At 46.0% G+C, this 20,971-nt stretch overlaps 1 protein-coding gene across 1 annotated transcript in view; it reads right to left on the bottom strand.

Annotated features, from left to right (window-relative positions):
- Positions 1 to 20,971, bottom strand: part of COL4A1 (collagen type IV alpha 1 chain) — a 150,621-nt gene that overhangs the window by 84,922 nt on the left and 44,728 nt on the right. The window contains exon 2 of the mRNA XM_022576774.3: positions 5,189 to 5,248. Within this exon, the coding sequence (XP_022432482.2) occupies positions 5,189 to 5,248 (60 nt within the window). The remainder of the gene's footprint in view (positions 1 to 5,188; positions 5,249 to 20,971) is intronic.

The raw sequence follows: 20,971 nt of genomic DNA, 5'->3' as shown, positions 1-20,971 counted from the left end.
GTGGTGGGTGGAGGCCAGGGATACTGCTAAACATCCTACAGTGCACAGGGCACTCCCCACAGCAAAAAATCATCCCACCCACAACGTCAATAGTGCCAAAGATGAGAAGCCCTGGGCTAGTTGGTTTCTTCAACTGTAAAATGGGTAGAATAATAGTAAGCATAAAAAGATTCAGCACTGGGCTTCCCTGGTGGCGCAGTGGTTGAGAGTCCGCCTGCCGATGCAGGGGACATGGGTTCATGCCCCGGTCCGGGAAGATCCCACATGCCGTGGAGCGGCTTGGTCCGTGAGCCATGGCCGCTGAGCCTGCACGTCCGGAGCCTGTGCTCTGCAACGGGAGAGGCCACAACATGAGAGGCCCACGCACCACAAAAAAAAAAAAAGATTCAGCACTGTGCCTGGCCCAAGGGACACAGTCAGTACACATCAGCCCCTTTCTCTTTCTCACTCTGACCCTCCAAAGCCGGGATGTTTCTGTTCTGGCCGAGATCTGCCGTGTCTAAGCAGAGGTTATAATTCAACGTCAGATGCAGACAGACAGGTTTACATGGAGGTCTGACATGGGATGTCTGTCGACTGTGTCAAATATACACAGGAGGTAAAGGGCTGGTGAAGCCACAGACCATCCACCCTAACAAGAGAGAAGCACGCACCAGCGCAGGGCATGAAGCAACATAAGCTTCTCCCCAGATTTCCAGCGCCGGAAACGGAATCACTTCAGGTTGGACAGACACCTCCAACTCTTCTAAATCAGAGGGGCTGCGTGTTTTAGACAAGGAGACAGAAATTCCATTTTCAAAGCTCTCTGCTTTGAATGCAGCCTGGGCGGGCACTATCTGATGAGCCAGTATGTAGAGAGGGGCTGTGATTCACAGACAGTCTAATTAGTAAATAAAAGGAGAATGTGTTTCTTCCCCACGTTGTTGGCAAGGATCTGGGTATCAGCAGGTTAAAGTGTTCTGAGGAGCTATGAGACACCTACGCTGATTCTCATCGTTCCTTAGAAATACTACAATTCTGCTTCATTAAGATTCTCTGTGCTCCCAAGACTGTGGTTTGGGAAAGTCCCTTTCAAGAGTCACTCTGGAGCTTCCCTGGTGGCGCAGTGGTTGAGAGTCTGCCTGCCGATGCAGAGGACTCGGGTTCGTGCCCCGGTCCGGGAAGATCCCACATGCCGCGGAGCGGCTGGACCCGTGAGCCATGGCCGCTGAGCCTGTGCGTCCGGAGCCTGTGCTCCGCAACGGGAGAGGCCACAAAAAAAGAGTCACTCTGTTAGGAACCATCAACCCTTTGCCATGGTAGCATTTATCAACAGGCCACAGGGGCTATTTTCTCTGATCAGTGTAGTTAAATTCAGCATCTATCTTTTTGCAGCTGTGTGACAGATGACCCTATTCTATATCCAAGTGAGTCTGAAGAATTAGTGAACACATGACCTAATTCACCCAGGAGACTGCCCCTTTATTTATGGTCCTAGGCCACTGGGATCACTCCCTTCTCAGGACAACTGTAGCACTTGTTTTCTCTGCTGTTTCTCCTGCAATTTGATCATTTACTCTTAACTTGTTATTTATTTCATGTGTATATCTCTTACTTCAAGGAAACTTGAAGCGTCCTTCTCTGGACACTGCAAGGGTCACAGAATAGAATGGAAGCTTTACATAAACGTGGGCTCCTGTGGTTAAAATATGTGAAAGACTTCTTGTGCAAACTCAATTTTTGCCAAGTATAAATGGTTCATTTCCCGGCCTATGGCAGTAACTCCTGGGAATAGGTTGCCTTTCCCACTACCTCAAATAATTGAGAAAATCAGGTTACTGAGCAAAATAAGAGCTTAACTTCTGGCCCTTTCTGAGGAGGCATGAATTCAAAACCCTAATCAGTTTAAGGAGACACCATTCCCACACTGCTGAGGCCCCTGGAAAGACACGACGTCACTGTGTACAAGCCCAAATTAATTACCTAGAGAAAACATCTGAAGATCTGCGTGGCCAGCCAGGGAAGTGGGAAAATAAACAAGTCAGCAAAGACTGAAATTCAGTGAAAGGCTCAGTGAGTTTAACTGTTGAACTCAGAATAAGATCCCTAGCACTATACTGATAACTACGAGATTGTAAAACAACCAATGATCTAATGCATTCATACTTGCTTATGATATCTGGAGAATATAAGACATTCTGTCAATTAATCATATCTCCATGGAACGCAGGACTTCGCCAAAAGGGATTTGGCAATCTATACTGGAGATACTCCGATTTCCATTGGTGGATTCTAAATAGCTAATATGTTCAAGGGATCCTCGAGGGGGCGTTTCTCAGAAACAAAGGTTTCCAAAGTTCTCAGGCAGTTGACACTCTGTCTCAGTTAGGTAATTTGAACTCTCCCTGAGTTATATGGCTTCTATCATCCTATTTTCAAAAGCACGTCAGAATTCATTTAACTTGTACACATTGGAGAACAGCAATAACTCCTGTGAGAATCGAAAACAGGCATTAGTAGCTCAAAAAGCAGGCCTGTGATTTGAACCACTCGATGTAAATTCTGTGATGCTCAAGCCTTTATTCATTTATTGCATTTACACCCGATTAGCACGTGCAGGACCCACTTTGAGAACAGTGGTGGCAGATGGAGGAGACCAATTTCTCTTGCTGACGTGCCAACCAAGAATACGTTTCTTTGTTATCTGACCTTGGGATGAGAGAAAGGGAACCAGACCTGAAGTCCCAGCTCAGTCAAGCTCTGGGTGTTTCCCATCGTTAAACTGATTATTTTAACATCACGTCCGAGACAATAAGTGGAAGTTTAAAATTTCCTCTTTCAGTGGGAGGAAGGCCCTCTTCCCGGCTCATGCTATGTGAACCACAGGACCTGAAATATTTATGCTCAAGGAGAGAAAAGACAGAGCTCCGATTTCTGTTTAAAGGTTATAATACTAAATCATTTAGCTAGTCCCCTAAATTTTGAGAGGCCATCTGAATCCATTCAATAATTACAGCCTTGGGCTCCCCTGGTGAGAGTCCGCCTGCCGATGCAGGGGACATGGGTTCGTGCCCCGGTCCGGGAAGATCCCACATGCCGCGGAGCGGCTGGGCCCGTGAGCCATGGCCGCTGAGCCTGCGCGTCCGGAGCCTGTGCTCCGCAATGGGAGAGGCCACAGCAGTGAGAGGCCCGCGTACCGAAAAAAAAAAAAAATTAGAGCCTTTTAAAACACAAATTCAGAATGGTTTAACCCAAAGCTTGCCAGTATTTTATTTTAAATAGTCTTTATTTAATAATAAGGTACAAAACCCAAAGTGGGCAATGGAGCAGACAGTCGAGGGAGCAAGGTCAGGCCAGGAAGGACCACTGAGGTCCTGTGACCTTCCCACCTTGACCTTCCCGTGCCAAAGTGGAAGGCAGGGCCTCCGGTGTATGTTCCTGTGTGTCCGATAAGCACAGACCTAGCTCTCCTGACACACTGGCCACAGCAAGGGCTTCCTCAATGCTCGGATTTGAAAAGAAACACTTAAAGACCCTTTCCTTGTTGGGGTGGGTGTCAGATGCCCCCTGTGAGTGAGATGTGACCTGCCATCTCCAACGATGCTTCGCCAGCTCTGAACTGACATGGGCCAGGTCCCTGTCAAGTCGAGAAGTCAGCCAAAAATATTTGGAAAGCTACACCTGGATAAATCTACCTTGTTACATACAATGGGTAGATTTTTGGTTAAAATTCAAATGAATCAGGCTAGAAAACATAAGGCCAGAATAGGAAGTCTGAAAAGCACCAGGGCCTGGGGAAGTGCCACCGGGTCTACAGCTGATGGAGGGGAGTGGAGATCAAGAAAGCGGGTGGAATGGACACATTCTCTTTACGAGCGAGAAACACCAACTCTGCCTGAGCCCTGATGCTTTAAGTTACAAGAAAAGCAGAGTAGTGCTGATACAGGTCTCCATTTCCTATTCGTTGAAAGTTCCACTTTTTGTAGTTTGAAGGATTTCTTTGTTAGTTCAGCGTGCTTATAATTCAAGTTAGACACACATACAGAAAAAGAATCTGTGGTATGAACAGACTTGCCTCTCCTCTCAAGGATGCAGCCTGGAACTAGCTAGAAAAACTTCCCAAGTAAGAGAAGGAACAGCACCTGAAGATGAATTATAGTTGATAAAGTTGATGATGAAAGACATAAAAATGTTTCCACATACTTCATTTATTCAAAAACCTATCCAGGTAATACCAGTGCCACCAACTGTCAACATATTTTTTAAAAGAATAATGTTGGTTCTTCAGCAAATAGCTGAAAAGAAATGAAACAATTTTCTGTAAAGTAGAATTTGCTGAATTTCAAAAGTGTGAGTCTGTGGCCCCATATGCCCTGCACACAACAGAAAGGAGAGAAGAATTTGCACCCTGGCCCTGCTGAATGACACCTCCAGTCCCAGAAAGCCGGCAGAGGTCCACGGGGGCCCCTCCCTCCGTTCCAGATGGCCCCAGCTGCTGTGGGTCCCACTGACTGGCCAACTGGCCATGCTGTCTCACGGCCCCGCCCAGTTTCCATGGTGACCCCCAGACAGTTACAGGATGCGGCACTGTCCCCGGGTAAGGACCCTCTCTCAAAACAACTGCCTGCCTTCAACAGAAAATAATCTTTATCCAGATCTGTGATCCTTCAAGTAAGAGAGAGGCAGAGTACTTGCTTAGAAAAAAATATTATAATTTTGCATTTGGGAAACAATAAATAGTTACTGTTTCTGTAAATAAATCGAGACAAGTATGTTATGAACTTACAATTGTTTAAAAATTCTAATTTGAAGAGAAGGCTCTAGAGTTCAATATAAATGTTCTCTTTTTTCAGAAAAAGGCTGAGTTTAGTTCTCATTCACTAATTCCAAAGAATGCTATTGACTCAACAGATTTTCTGCCAATATACTTGTTCCTTCTACAGTCAAAAAAGGAAATAAACCAAATCACTGTCTTGACGTTAATTGCCACCAATAATTACAATCTTTGGGAAGAGCAGTTAAGATTCCTCAAAAATACTGTTGAGTTTGGTTTTGCTTCATTTGTATTGCTCTGGGGAAATTATTGAAACGGTAATCAGGCTTTAACACAACTTGCTGATTATTTGGTTGTTTTAATGTCATTTCTCATGACTTCCACAGTGATGGCAATTCAAGAGAGACTGCTGTCATCGGAGCTCGGGCTACTCACCTTCTGTCCCTTTACGCCATGGCAGTCGCATTTCCCACAGCCAGAGCCAGCACACACACCCTGGAAATAAGAGAAAACATCTTTCAGTAGAAGAACACCTGCAAATTGAGGTCCGGAGCTGAACTGAAATGATTTTGGCATCTTCACCTATTTATGGGTTAGCCCTACCCCTTTCGTATGAGCACGACTCTCGGGAATTGTTCTAATAGGCTCTCCGTACTTGTTCAACGGTCCATCTCTTTTGCCCTAACGGACAAAACAGCAATCCGGGAGTGGAACACATCAAAGCATCACTCAGTCCAAAAAGTGAAGGCTGTCACACTTTTAGAAATGGACTCTCCATTCCCCATAAAACAACAGGAACCCACTCCTATCTTCAAGGCTACGAAAGTATCGCACTTCTGATTCAGGAGTTTCAGACCTGAGACCACGGGAGATTGGAGTGGCGGGGGAGGAGTCCATGCTTCGTCCCTCACATCCCCAGAGACACAGATACATGCAAAAAAAAAAAAAAAAAAATGTGTAGAAAGGACAAAAAAGAAGCAGCCCAAGCCTTAGAGAACTGATTTTTAATTCAATTAAAGCTGGAATGTTCAATCAAAGAACATTCCACAACAAAATCCTCCTTGTAGTTCATTTCTAACATTTAAATTAATGTTAAAACACAAGATAAAGAATCCAAGTATGTAACACGAGCTGGAGAAGAAGGAAACAGCATGTTCAAATGCCCACCGGCTGCAACAAACGATCAGCCACCATCTTATTTAACGAGATACGTGTTACCATCGCCAATTCACAGACGTGAAAACTGAGTTAGGAGTTTTAAATAACACGCCAGGACCAGGTTGAGACGAACTCAACTTCAACTCCTATCATGGAAAACTCCCAGTGCTTTAAAAGACAAACATATGATGGTGCTCAATACATTTGCAATTTCCTTAGAAGAATCCAAATTCTAAACCAAAAGAGACATAGATATTGTGGATAGAATGGAAGAGGGTGTGATAGGAATATTGATAATCTAGCTAATGAGGTTTATTAGTGGCTCGATATTAAGTGTGAGATAAAATGTATATCTAAGTGCTGCTTCCAGCAATACAGTTTCTGGAAAATAAAACCATACCATTAATAATACCGTGATCGTGTGAAGTCTGTTTTTTTAACAACGTACTCAAGTCTTAGTTCCCCTGCCTTGGAAATCTTCTGCATAAAACAGCTACATCTGGAGATATTTATTTCATAAAATGAAATCCGAACAAGTGCCTCCAAGACAGTAAGCTGTTCTTAATTTTACATTCTGGAAACGGAGACAATTGACAACAGTCCAAACCGACCCAGAGATTACAGATCTGTTTCTTTCCCTGACTCATCTTTCAGGCAATTCTCAGCATGCACGCTCATAAGCTCCTAACATTGTAGATCGATCCATGTGCACAGTTTTGCTTCAGAATCTGGGTTTGGGTGACCACTCAGAGTTGTCTAAAGAGGTGAGGCTAAAATCTCAAACCTGTGCTCCAGAAATTCATCCAAAATGCACAAATATAAAAGGACCAAGGGACTCCGGGGATGAACCTTCCTCAACAATCCCCAGGAGAGGGCTATCTGCTCCCAACCCGGTGCACATAAAATGTGGATTATATGCCTCTGTTGTGACCCTTATCACATGTTTCTCAGAGTCCTTTGCATGTATGTGTCCCCGGACCCCGGGAGCCCCTGGAGGACAGCCCAGAGCCTCTCACCCAGCCTGATACAATTTCACCTGCGACCACATCGGTTGTAAAACCCACAGCAGGAAATAAAGAACATCACTGACTAAACCATGACACACCCCCTCAACTGTTCGATCTACCCCAATTCCTAGCTGTTAAAACATTAATAAACGGGCATCGGAGACAACCCAGTGACACTGGTATGTCAACTCACAACGTATAACTACATCACGGCACTGTGGGAAAATACTCCAAAAAGGAACTCGGCAATGAGTGTGGGACTGCTCCAGATCCCCAGACCAGCCAGGGAAAAGGGGAGGTTCTGGAGGACGCCTGGGCCCCCGGAGCCGCCCGATGCTGCTAGGTTAGCCCCCAGGCCAGGGGAGCGCAACAGGTGCGGCAGCCCCGAGTCACCTGGGCTCCGGGTGGCCTCTTCCTTGCAACTGTCCCATCTCCACAACTTTCCTGCTTCTGAGCCGGTCCAGAAACCCACCTCTGCTCTTTACACTCTGCTGGTTATCCAGAAGGATACCAGAAGCAAAAGTCAATCAGGCCAAGACCCACTGACTTAGGAAATGTCCACCCATCACCCAGGCTTAGCTGGGGGAACGCAACAACAGCCCAGGGTGCTAACGGACTTTTCTAACTACGGTTCAACGACGGCGTCTTCAAAACTTCAGATTAGGTGGGAATCTAATGACTGAAGCTGAAAATGGCTGTTGGTGATTCTGAGGTTTCCTCTTCTGAAATGCTGATAAAATCTCAGAAGTTCATCTTTATTCAGTTTGAGGGAGGTTATAAAAATGAATTTCCTGGAACTGTTCCCTGAAGCTATTGGTAAATGCCTTAATTCAGGGGTCCCCAACCGCCGGGCCATTGACCGGTACCTGGTCCCCGGCCTGTTAGGAACCGGGCCGCACAGCAGGCGGTGAGCAAAGCTTCATGTGCCGCCCCCCATCGCTCCCATGACCACCTGAGCCATCCCCCCTCCCCTCCCCCAAACCCAACTGTGGAAAAATTGTCTTCCACAAAACCGGTCCCTAGTGCCAAAAAGGGTGGGGACCACTGCCTAAATTGCAGGGGACCCCAGAAAAGAGGTCACAGGGCCCCAACGGTGGATGCTGAGGTCAAATTGTTTCTTGAGCTTTTGCTACAGAAACACACCCAGCGTGTGTGGGTAACAATCCAGCAGTTTTCCCTTGGACAACACTTCAGGTCATGACAACTACTGGGGGGAAATCGGAGATGAGAAAAAGGACTACAGTCTTATTATAGGCCCCATTAAAGGACCCTCCCCCCACCCCTACCAGCTTACATTAAGCAAAAAAATAAATTCTTAATCCCAGACAAAAGACACTCATGCCCCCTTATCTGCTTTATTCACATAGGAAATTTTATTACCCCTTCTGGCCCTAGAAGACAATTCCGAAGAATTGATCATTCTAAGAAGATCTAAATGACGGTCAAGTTTTCAGAACAAAAGGCATTTTTAGACCATGATTTTTGTTTCACATTCTGGGTGGCCTAGCATTTTACGTAAATGGCTCTGTTTTAAAAAAACCTAATTTTTAGAATAACAAACAAACATCATGAGAGGCACATTTACTTTGCTAAATGCAATCTACTTTGAAATATCACTCTTCTGGCCCATTACAACTGCTGTCATAGAATGCCCCAGGATGGATATCACCCTGGCATGTAGAGTCATTTTAGCTGTGACTCAGGGGTGCGTGGATAAAAAGGACAACAATGACGTCCCGAGTGTCCTTTTCAATCTGGTGTAATGTCTGATTTTGAAATAGCTCATTAAATAAAAGCCTTCAGTAATGCAAGTCTCAACCCTCCATTATGAATTACTATTTGAAAGGGCGAATAAACTGTATGAGTTACTCAGAGTCACGATTTTGCAGGTGACCTAACATGCTAAAGGCCATGCCACAAATTTCATGATTTCCTGAGGAATTACATTCCACGTCCAGACCTCTCAGCAAAATCCAAAGAGAGAAGGCAGCCCCCCTGGCCCCAGTGGCTCCCTCCTGGCTGCATACCTGAGGGGGCGGACAAGTCTGAAGTCTGGAAGATATTGGGTTCCAGTCAGCTAGCTCCCATCCCATCTGTTTCTAGAACAGGAAGAACTTGTACGTTCTGTGAAGTACTGACACTCCACTCTCCCCTCCCCGGAGTGCAAGGTCAAGTAAACCAGCTCAAAGTCCCCAGAGGCAGGCCTGTGCTTCTTCCCGGGAGACGCTCACTTAACCTACGGTCAGGACTGACGAAGTTGGTCATGAAGACAGTCTCCACTTGGAAATGGGGGATGTGGCAAAAGATCCCAAAGGTCAAAAAGTTGTAGGTCTTTTGGTGCATCTTATAGAAGTAGACCATCCCTGGTCCACAGTGACACGGGTCACTCAGACCAGTGAGGGTAAAAGAACCCTAGAAATTTCTCAGGGGGAAAAGCATCACCATGTATACCCCTAAAACCATAGAAAAGCTTAATGAAAACCAAATCACACTTGACAGCCAATAATTTACCACGAGAGCATAACAAATTCCCTCCAAATGGAAGCAGACCTGAATTAATAGTATTTGAAACAGAAAAGAATACATCAGTTCTCAATGAAGTCTGTAGGACACACACAACTTCAATAGCAGAGGTCAACTTTAAATGCCCACAAATAGTACAATTGGAAAGGAATGCAAAATGTACAACAAAGTCATCCCTAAATCGAATACCTTTTATATTCTGTACGAGTATTTTTATACCTTTCACGATAGGATAAAACAATGAATGTTATTCACATTTTCTTTTATGCCCCAATTAAAAATTTCCAGAGAGTCAAACCATCAGAATTAATGCTATAAAGTATGCTAAGTTCCAAAAATTCCCAAAGATTTATGATACACAGTACTAGTGCCAAAGACGGAAGGGGAGTGACGAGGGTCAATGCCTTCCATTTGAAATAAAGTCTATTTCCGGTCTTTCTCTGATCTACAGACTGACAGAAAGCTCTTCCCGACATTACAGTGAGTTCTAGGTGGGGAGGCTCGTTAATTCCATTTAGAGAGAGACTTTTTTAGTTAACCAAGGAAGCCAACTGCCACATTACTCTGTGTGTGTGTGTGTGTATGTGTGTGTGTGTGTGTGTGTGTGTGTGTGTGTGTGAGAGAGAGAGAGAGAGAGAGAGAGAGAGAGAGAGAGAGAGGGAGTAAGAATGCCCACTCATGCTAATTTGTTAACTGTGACATACCTTCCGCAGGAAAGCATATTTGAAATGAGTTAAACAGAGTGAAGTCCTCAATTGTCTGAAATTTTTCCTGCTTCTGAAGGGAGATAGACCTTTACCATCCCCACTGTAACAATTTTTATGTGTTTCACATCCCGCCAAATAGGGACAAGTGGAGCTCGGCCAAGTCTAAACAGCTTATCTTTCAAATTCCTTTTCACATTCTCTGCGCTGTGCAAAATGTCAAAATAGTTTTGTGGTGATAGGACGATCCCCATTTTCTTCCTGGTCCTAGCCCTTCTTCGGGGAATCTTGTGAATAATTATCTACCCCACTAAAGAAATATGTAGAGACACAGGAATGTATTTTAGGACTACTAGGGCAGAAATTGGAAGCATGCAGAAACCAAAAGTGGAGCTTCCAGACTCCCCAGCGTCGGGGGTCAAGTGGGAAAACCCTTCTGGAACACGGTGAGGCAGCGTCTCCGGAGCTGAGCATCACACACTGTCTGGTCCCACTCTTGGCACCTGTCCCACAGGTATGCGGGCAGATGTCCATCAAAAGTCATGTCATACACTGTCATTACCGAAACCGCTTCACAACATTTGCCCTTATCACATCCCACTGAAGTGTGGTCTTTTCATTTCTATTATTTTAAATTCTGTATCATTACTCCCAAGATGGTAGTATGGCGAATAAAAGATGACCTCCTCCCCCCCAAAAAAGACTCAATGAGCTCACACTCTTTTTGGAAACTAAAACATCATAAAGAAATAGAGAGTATAGATGGGAGATTTTAATATGTATGTCCTAATTCCCATCCTGTTTGTGATTTTTAACTAGGGTATGCTATTTTTGGTAATTCTTGTTTTAAATGTTAATTTACTGCCATGAGGTTCTGCAAAATGGCTGTCTATGCCTCCATGGACCCCCTGCCCAGAGAGGATTGCCCTGAAAGAGAACCTTAAAACTTCTCCAACAGGAGGGGAGGGATGGATTGGGAGCTTGGGATTAGCAGATGCCAACTATTTTGAATAGGATGGATAAACAACAAGGTCCTACTGTATAGCACAGGGAACTCTATTCAATATCTTGGGATAACTTATAATGGAAAAGAATATGTATGTATATGTATAACTAAAGCACTCTGCTATACAGTAGAAATTAACACAACATTGTAAACCAACTCTTCTTCAATAAAATAACTTTTTTTTGAATTACGAAAAAAAAGAAACTTCAACAGGAGAGCACACACTGTATGACCCCACCCCATTAAGATCAAGAACAAATGAAACTATCAACGGTGAGAGTCAGGAGAGTGTTGGCCTCCGGTGGGGTTGCCTAAGAGGTTTCTGGGTGCTGGGAACATTCTCTGCTTGATCAGGGTGAATGGTAACACGTGGAAAAATTCATTGAGCTGTGAATTTACAATGTTTGCACTTTGCTGTGCGTTAATAAAATTTTCCTTGAAGGCATGCTCAAGAATGTTTATTGCAACACTCTACGGAGTGGCCCGAACTAGAAACAGCAGAATAAAAACACAGTGGTCTGGATTCACGGAATGAGACCCCTACCCACGGAGGAAGGTCGGCTATGACACAGATGGGTCTCATAGACTTAGTACCGAGCAACCTGGAACCGGGCACAAAAGAACAAGCCAGGAGATTCCGATTATATAAAGTTCAAGATGCAGTTGCAGAGTGGTTACCCTAGGGGGCTGCTGGTGACTAGAAGAGCACTCAAGGGGCTTCTAGGTTTCCTGAAATGTCCTGGCTCGTGACTTGGCTTCTGATCCACGCACATAAGGGACACTGTGTCTTTATGATTTCACACATTCCTTCAATAAAATCTACCTCTCCCCCAAAAAGTGTGCCTAGGATTTAACAATTAATAACAAGATAAGATAACGAACAAGAACCTACTGGATGGCATGGGGAACTCTACTCAGTGCTCTGTAACGACCTACATGGGAAAAGAATCTAAAAAAGAATGGACACATGTTTACGTATAACTGACTCACTTTGCTGTACACCTGAAACTAACACAGCACTGTAAATCAACTATACTCCAATTTAAAAAAAAAAAACAAAAGTCAGGGCTTCCCTGGTGGTGCAGTGGTTGAGAGTCCGCCTGCCGATGCAGGGGACACGGATTCATGCCCCGGTCCAGGAAGATCCCACATGCCGTGGAGCTGCTGGGCCCGTGAGCCATGGCCGCTGAGCCTGCGCGTCCGGAGCCTGTGCTCCGCGATGGGAGAGGCCACAGCAGTGAGAGGCCCGCGTACCGCAAAAAAAACAAAAACAAAAAAATCCAAAACACTATGATGCAGAATTACAGATAATACACATAAAAAATTAAATGAAATATTAACAAGTGTGAACGAATTCCACTAAAGCAAAAGACAAGAAAACCCCATTATTATAGCTACTATTACGTAATGTTTTCTAAAGTTTCTAACCAACAAAACTGTTCATGAAAACAAAAAAAATTAATAACAAGATAGAGAGCAAATTATAGCTAAACGTTGCAGTATAATAATAATTTCTTAAAAGCCTACATTTGTACAGCATTTTTGAACTTCCAAAAATATGCTTGGAATTGTGGATTGAAGGGTGACTGATCTCCAAGGAGCTCACAATCCACGTGCTTTCACCTGCATTTGCTTGATCGTTATTCTATCATCACCGTTTTTGGGGGTTTTTTTTTTTGATAAATGTAAGATAGATGTGATTCCACAGATGTGAAGATAATTTCTCATCCTTCATCCAATAGGAAAGAAGTTAGTTAAGTAAAACAACATTTCTGTTCCGGTCAATCATGGAAAACGTGGAAGCAGAATGTCCCCACTACTTTTTAGACTCACAAAACATTTCTGCTCGAATGTGAAAACAACTACAAGTGTTGATATATTCTTGGCAAAAAAAACAAACAAATGAGCATGAACATTTGAGAAACAAACTGATCTTGGAATACGCAGCATCTCTCGTAGTCTGACTAAGAAATGACTTTGCAGAGCCTGGTGGGCTCCCAGCAAACAACACACGGATATGAGGATGTCTGCTTGACCATTGCCATGGGATGGTAGTTCTGTCCTCCTGTTTCCCGCATCGTACAATTTTGGTGACTCATTTTCATTTCTTTTCTTCCATTTCTCCCACTTGGCGGGGGTGGATGTGGAATGTCCTTGCCTGGGAGTGGGATAAACTAGAGGGAGTGATGGTGCAGCCCAGCACTTCTCCTCCAGGTCATTGGTGGTCCTGCTGCAAACAGATGTGACTATAATTAGCTGGCACATGACAGTGGCTCAGAGGACTGTGTGTGAAACAAGTTGGTGGGCTGAGGACGTCCACTGGGACCCACGGGTGGAAACGCTGCCTGGAGACGGGAACTGGGCGGGGGCCCTGGGGGCTGCTGACTCACTGGCCTGAAGGACAAATGCGGAGCACTCCATTGCGGCAAGTTTCTAGCCCAGGGGTCATCCGAATGAGCCAGAATGTTCTCCCAGAGCCACTGACTGCCCTGTCCAAGGCAGGCGTGTGGTCCCAGAGGCTCCCGGCCCTTCATGAGACTCACATTTCCCACCTTCAGAGGGGAAACCTCCCAGCAGGAAGTTTCTGACTCTTAGCTACTCTCTCCAGGTTCCCTGAACGCTTTTCCCACCTGCCCGTCCTCCCATCCAACTCCCCACGTTCCACCTGGACTCGCCTCGTCCGTCCAAGACTCTTCCTCGAAAGCCACAAACTTGTGCTTTCCAGCCACCCTTTGAAGAACAGCACATCTTACCCAGTCTGGCATGAAAAAAAAAAAGTTGGACTATTTCCTCCAACTGGAAACACGTCAACTCCTCCATCGTGTTGAAGTACGTGGAGCTGTCCCTGCTATCTTTGGTTTTCATCTTTCCTCACTCCCCACCCCAGTCTGGCTCTTTCACTCCGAATCCAGCCTCTCAGCCTGTCCTGGTCCAGCCACTGCCACTCAGTCACCCACCTTCACTGAATTCCGCTTCCAGGTCTGGCCCAGAGTGGGGGTGGGAGCCTCGGCAGGAAGGAAGCAGCCCAGGTGGCCTGTGCCCTTCATTCATTCACACGGAGTCTCAGCATTCCCTGGTACTCATCTTTCACCTGATCCATTATACCATCTTAGCATCTATTGCACACCTGGTATAGGGCAGATATCCCCCTGCCCCACGATACTAAGAATGCAGAGTTGGGTATCTTAGCGAGAGGGATGAGAAAGTGAGAAACTACAGCATGAGGCGCCTCACCAGAGAGTGAGAAGAGTCCCACAGACACACAGGGGAGAAGCCCTATGCCCCATCCGAGGGGCTCCGGGATCCCAGGGTAGGTCCCGCTGGGGTGAGAGGGGAGGGCGCTGGCCTGGCCAGAGAGGGCGGACATGGGGAGGGGGCTGTGCTACAGGGCGCGGGGCGGGGGCACAGAGGGACATGCCAGTAGGCAGGACAGAGCCAAAGGGCTTCTTAGAAAGGGAAGTGGCAGGGGGGCTGTGCCCTCCCAGGAAGAGGGAGGGTCGGCGGCACAGGTACGAGGTGGCAAAGGGTAAGACGCCAGCTCCTGAAGCAGACGGGGAGTCGGATTTTGAGGCTTCATCACGGCACGTGCAATCTGCCAAGTTTACCACGCAATTTAAAAGCACGTTTTTAAGCAGAAGTACAGGGTGCTTTCTGCACATCCATCAGTCTCACTACATGCGCTTGGAGCAGGAAACGTGCAACACAGCGCTTCGGTTAGAACTGCTTTCAAGGGTTGGAGAAGGAAGAGAGAGGAGAGCAGGAAGGAGGGGGTGAGAGGAAGGGGCAGGAAGGGAGGAAAGCGGGGGAGGCAGGGGGCGGAGTGTGAAGGGAGAGACCAGGCACTACAGCCCACCAGGTGCCCGAGGCCTCGTCCCGTTTGGATTTGGGTGGGACTCATCAGAGTCGCCCCCTTTGACCACCTTCACTGGGGTCTCCCGCTCTCACCCCTTATGTGAATCCCACATTCACACTGTTTCCTCTAACATCCCCCTTGCGCTCTTAGCAACATCACGTCGACATAGTATCTTAGAAATATTGTTGCCAAGATGCCGCACATCTACAGGAAAGTAGATCTGAGTAAGAGGTTAGACATGGCCCCCTGGCCTTGAGGAACAGCTAAGGTCCCACTCCAGGACCTTTTCTGCATTCTAGCTTCAGAAAACTTCCTCATCAGGTCTAAAATTTTAATCAAAAGAACACAGTGAGCTTCTGATGCTTTTCCTTCTGGGACCCAGGAAATACACTGCAGATATACTACATACACTCTACATTAAGAAAGAAACTCCAAGCAGCCTAGTCTAACAGGGCACCAGCTCCATTTACTGGACAGCTATCGGCTGGGGGGATTTATGCAGAGTGGTTTTCCCTTCCATAGGACTATCTTTAACAAGATGCCTTGAAGGATCCGCTTGCTCTAGGAAAGCACCGGGGAACTAGCACACAGGCACGAAGATGGCTTTACACTGGGTATGAAAAAGTGGAGTCAATCTTCTGTTTAATCCCATGGTGCTCCACCTCCAGACCCTTTAAGGACCCTATAGTCTGTTAACACACTTAAAATGGAAACGTGAAAAGCCTAAGCGACTAGGGAAAGATGACAAGTATGACTGACATACAACTCAAAAACAGAGTTTAACTAAACCAGGGGTAATGGGATTGCCAACTTTTTCTTTTCCTGAAACCATTAAATATTATAAATCACTGCTGATCTCTCCCCAGTTCAGAGACATCACCAACCCCCTCCAGTCTGGGTCTGGAAGGGGATCCAAGCTGTATGACACACCCTCCACCACCATGCTCTCTCTGTTTCCATCTTAACAGGCTACATTCCTCTTCTAAAAAGCGAGCAGGAGGGCTTCCCTGGTGGCACAGTGGTTGAGAGTCCACCTGCCGGGGACACGGGTTCGTGCCCCGGTCCGGGAAGATCCCACATGCCGCAGAGTGGCTGGGCCCATGAGCCATGGCCGCTGGGCCTGCGCGTCCAGAGCCTGTGCTCCGCAACGGGAGAGGCCACAACAGTGAGAGGTCCGCGTACACCCCCCCCAAAAAAGCGAGCAGGAAATGCTGCTTTTCTGTGGAACTGCAGAATGTGGGATGGCCCAGTTGAACAGGCTGTAACCTCACTCACCCCGTAAGGATTCAATGAGCACTTCCTCTGTGTGGGTACCATCCCCGTACTTGGCAGGAGAAGAGGGGGAGGTGCCCTTGTGGAGCTGGCCATCTACCAGAAGAGCCCTGTGCCCTGCAGCAAGCACCCTAATGCAGGGAGGTGACCAAGCAAACCCCATGAGCCAGCTCTCCAGGGAGGAAAAGTTTGTGGATGCCCAGAGGAGCCCAAGACTGGAGACTCAAGTGAGGGTGTTGGAGAAAATCTCGCTGGAGAGGCTGGGAGAACGCAGGCCTTGTGGACCTTGAGGGAAAGTCCAATGCTTTGTCTCCAATAGGCCACTGGGAGCATTGAAAACTTCTGAATGAGGGAGAATTCCTTTCTCTGCATTTTAGTAACATTCTTCTACGGCGTGAAGGAAATTGGGGTGAGGAGCGACTCGGGGGTCAGGAGACTTACCAGGGGGTCTGACAGGAGGGAGGGAGGGCTGAACCCAGGCAGCAGCCGGACGGGAAGGAGAGGAAGGACCCAAGGGATAGAGAAGGCAGGCCAGTGAGGCCTCAGTGTTAAGTGCAGGAGACGGAGGGGTTTCCAATGGGCATGTGGACAAACCGTGCTGCCTGCCATTTCAGTAAACAAAGAACGCTGAGGCCACGAAGCCAGCAGCCACTGTAGCCTCCCTACTCCAACTCCACACCAGTGCACCCTGAGGGGATGCAGGATGGAGAAAAACGGGGTACTGGCCCCAGAGAGCTAAGGGGCATATCAACGGAGTGATTTCAGTAAGCCCAGACTCTTGCATCTTCCCATACATAGAAAAGCACTGAAATCATTAACAGGAGATGCCTGTAATCTCTTGTAACATGTCTGTCTGCAGATTTTACGATCAGCTGTAATCTCCTCGTGTTCAACTGCATGGTTTTTTTCCTTTTTTTTTTCAGCAAAAACTCCTCTGTATCGAGGCTCCTCCCTGACCTCTCGGGAACAGTCCCTCAGGGCTCTGAGAGGCTGTCTCCCAGGCTATAGTCCTCGGTAAGGTCCCCGAACAAAACATAATTCTCCACTTTTATGCTGTGCATTTTTTTCAGTGGACAGATGTGATCGGAAGGACAGTGATTCCATCAGTAATAATGGGAAATGGGAGGAAGGAAGGAGAAGGGAAGGGAGAGAAGAAAAGAATGTCACACGTTTGATTTTACGATAGGAAAAGACAACAGGGTTTCATTTTCTCGGTTGGTAATTCTACGGATCTCATGGAAAGATCTTTAGTCTATTTGTCAAACTGCATATCTCATAATCTTCTTTAGTTAAAAAACCTTATTTAACTCATGATTATATTCATTGATGCAAGAGATAATGTAAATCCTTATGCAAGACGTAGCACAGATCCAGCAGGAAGCCCGCAACTTCGTTTCAGCCAATCATCCCAACCTCCGCACCACGGAACGTCCAAGCAGAGCTGCTGGCATGAAAGTAAGCTAGCCTGACGTGCGCGTACCGTTCTAGGTGACGTGAGAGATGGGAAACGAGGCTTGTTTTCCTTCCTTCAAGTACATTCTAGTCCAGATGAGGAAAATGCATGTAAAACTAAATGACTTGGAAAGATAATTGTTACCGCGGCTCTGAAAACACAAAGTGCCTGAGAAGGAAACATGCGTTTGCATGGGATGCTACACCGAGGGAAAAGGATGAGAGAGGAAGAAGAGCAGGGACAGGGGAAGAGGAGGCCTTGCTGGGGACCCGCTGGACACCACCTGTGCTTTCTGGTGGTGTGGCAGGTCAACAGCAGCCTGAACCTGGGTGAGATGCCCAAGCCTGGGATGCCCAACATGGGAAAGATGGGAAAGTGCAAAGGGAGGTGAGGAGCACTGAAGAAGCTACGGAGGCTTGGACCCCAGGAGCACAGGCTGGGGCAGTGGACCACACAGACCCTGGCCACACGGTGGAAGGTTTGCAGGCCACTCTAAGGCAACTAGACATCGCGCTCCATGACAGGGAAGCCATACAGTATTTCCAGGAACGAGGACAGAAAAATGGATATTCTTTCTTGTAGGACAGAGACTAACCACACTATACATGAAACGAATGTACATAGTATCAGTTACTTCACGCTACTTCCATTTCACAGAGACTATAAAACACCCTGTTGTGACATCAATCGCGGCTGTTCCGCTTTCTTGTCAGATACGGGACATGATGAGAAAAAGTGTGCATGTGTAGACTAATCCCCGGCAACCAGGATGAAGCCAAAATGTGATTTTCATAACCGCACTCAGCCTCAAATACCAGACGCATCGTAAAGCCACTTTTCAAAAATACATGCCAGGATTCAGACTCTTTATAAACGACAGATTCTAAAATGCTGCAGTGCAGCTCTGCAAACCCAGAGGACGCACACGTGGAAACATCACCCCCAAAGGATAACATGACTTGATGTGTTAGCTTTAAAATCAGGTCTGAAAACTCACACAAAACGTGAACAGAAATTCCACAGAATAAACTCCGTGGAATAAAGAACACCTGACAAGTGTGGCGAGCCCTCTCGCCTCTGACAAAAGATCAGAGATCCACGCAGAAGACTCTTTGTGACAGACTCCCAGGTCACGTGCACCTCGGAGCAGGGGCTCAACTACAAACTTCAAGTTCATTGGGCTCTTATGGAAGATAACGGACATGGCGGACCAAAAACGCTGCTTTTCAAGAACGAAGTGGCACTTTGAAAGGACCCACCTAAAAACACAAGTGCAACACTTATGGTTAAAAGAAGGAAAATGGGGTAAACCACAGAAGGAAGCGGTGGTTTTCTCAACGACACACTCTGGTATTTACATTGCGGCCACAGAGGTGCCAAGAGACATCTCTGAGGCTGCCTTGAGGCTCTGGGGCCAGCTGCCTGTGGTTAGTGTCTGCAGAGGTACCGATCCCAAACCACTCGTCCCCACGCCACCCCTGAGCAGTCCTACGCCTAACACTTCAGAGACCAATCCTTAAGTTTACCAGCTCCCATTGAAACCAAATGTCACACTGTTGACAAACAGCTGTCAAACTGTGTGAGAATCCAGAAAACCTTATCTTTTCCAAGAGCGTTTAAGAAAAATATTTAGTATCCTTAAGCCATGCGTAATTTATTATGAATATAAATATGAAATAAATAAAACATGAAAAATATCACGCACTCCATTTCCTCGTGGCTTCAATTTGAATGATACACAAACAGTCCTAGTTTCTTCATGTTTTCGCTGGTACTTCATTAAACATTTATTCCCCCATTTGCTATCATGGAGAGTCTTAAGAGATTTGTGAGCATCAAAATATGGTTTCTAATGGCAAAGCACTTGTATAAGCGTGTTAACATCCAGAAATATCCAGAAAACGTTTTGCTACCAGTTACAGTGAAGTTTAAATCAAACAAGGAGAATTGGACAGTGAACACGATTCAAAACAAATATTTTCTGGTGAGGTTTATCGCGTTGGAAACCAAAACCACACCTGTGCTTTTAATAACTACATTTTCACATGTTGATGAAAGTCTTTATGTGCTATAAGGGAGCTAAATGCTCTTTCTTTGAAAAACTTTAGCGTCCTTGCTATAAACTGCCAATTCTAGAGTTCAAATTTCTATGTTAGTTTCTAAGTGAAGGTTCATTTATAGAACAGCCCATTATTATTCCCGCACTTGAGGAAACCTGGCATTATTCAAAGGGAAAAGCTAATAAGGAGAACAGAAAGAGACGACATAGTGCGCATAGGATACAGGGAAGATGTCCTGAATGCAGTGAGCTGGGCCGGCTCTGGAAAGACACTAAACTAAATATGAATGAGCCAAAAGCCAATAAAACTATTGAAAAGGAGAACCTGGCCAAACAATACATGAAACATGGAATACTTAAGGGATTAATATCACGATGATGGAATGAGCCAACTCAGGACAACTTGCAATTCAGTCATTTTTACCCTATACACAGTATAACTGACAGTTTAGGACATCAGTGTGGGTTTTTCTGTGTTAAGATGTGTGATTTGGGCTTCCCTGGTGGCGCAGTGGTTGAGAGTCCGCCTGCCGATGCAAGGGACGCGGGTTCGTGCCCCGGTCCGGGAGGATCCCACATGCCACGGAGCGGCTGGGCCCGTGAGCCATGGCCGCTGAGCCTGCGCGTCCGGAGCCTGTGCTCCGCAACGGGAGAGGCCACAACAGTGAGAGGCCCGCGTACCGCAAAAAAAAAAAAAAAAAAAAGATGTGTGATTTAACAGGGTAGCCAAATGACCTCCACCTCCAGTTCATTTTATGACTTGCAGATACAATGCCAGGCAATAACTCAATTCTTTTTCTTTACTTATTTCTTGTTGCCAGATTCCAGCACTAACCCCTGTGTCTGTCCAGTCACTGCTCTCTTGAATTAGCAAAGGGACTTTGAGTTGTAAATTAATCTCATGTTAAGAATCAATAACATCCCAATTAAGATATGAATCACAAGGTCTCCAAGCTAATCACAGGTTTCAGTGTGTTGTTTCTAATATAAACTTTGTGGTTGCTGATCTTATTTTCACACACACACACAAACAGAGCCATTATATGTCTCTGTGTCTGTGTGCATAGACATGAAAATATTCCTTTATGATGATTAAATTATTTAAAATTCTTATTCACTTTTTAAAAAATTAAGTCACAATGTACTTCTACAGAACCCTCAACTTGGAAATACGGTTCTTCTG

This window comes from Delphinapterus leucas, chromosome 18 (assembly GCF_059928025.1).
Source record: "Delphinapterus leucas isolate spDelLeu-1000000601 "Yukka" chromosome 18, BTC_Dleu_Yukka2, whole genome shotgun sequence".
Lineage (NCBI taxonomy): Eukaryota > Metazoa > Chordata > Mammalia > Artiodactyla > Monodontidae > Delphinapterus > Delphinapterus leucas.
The sequence above is the reverse complement of the archived record's forward strand: the minus strand, read 5'-3'. Positions and strand labels throughout refer to the sequence as shown.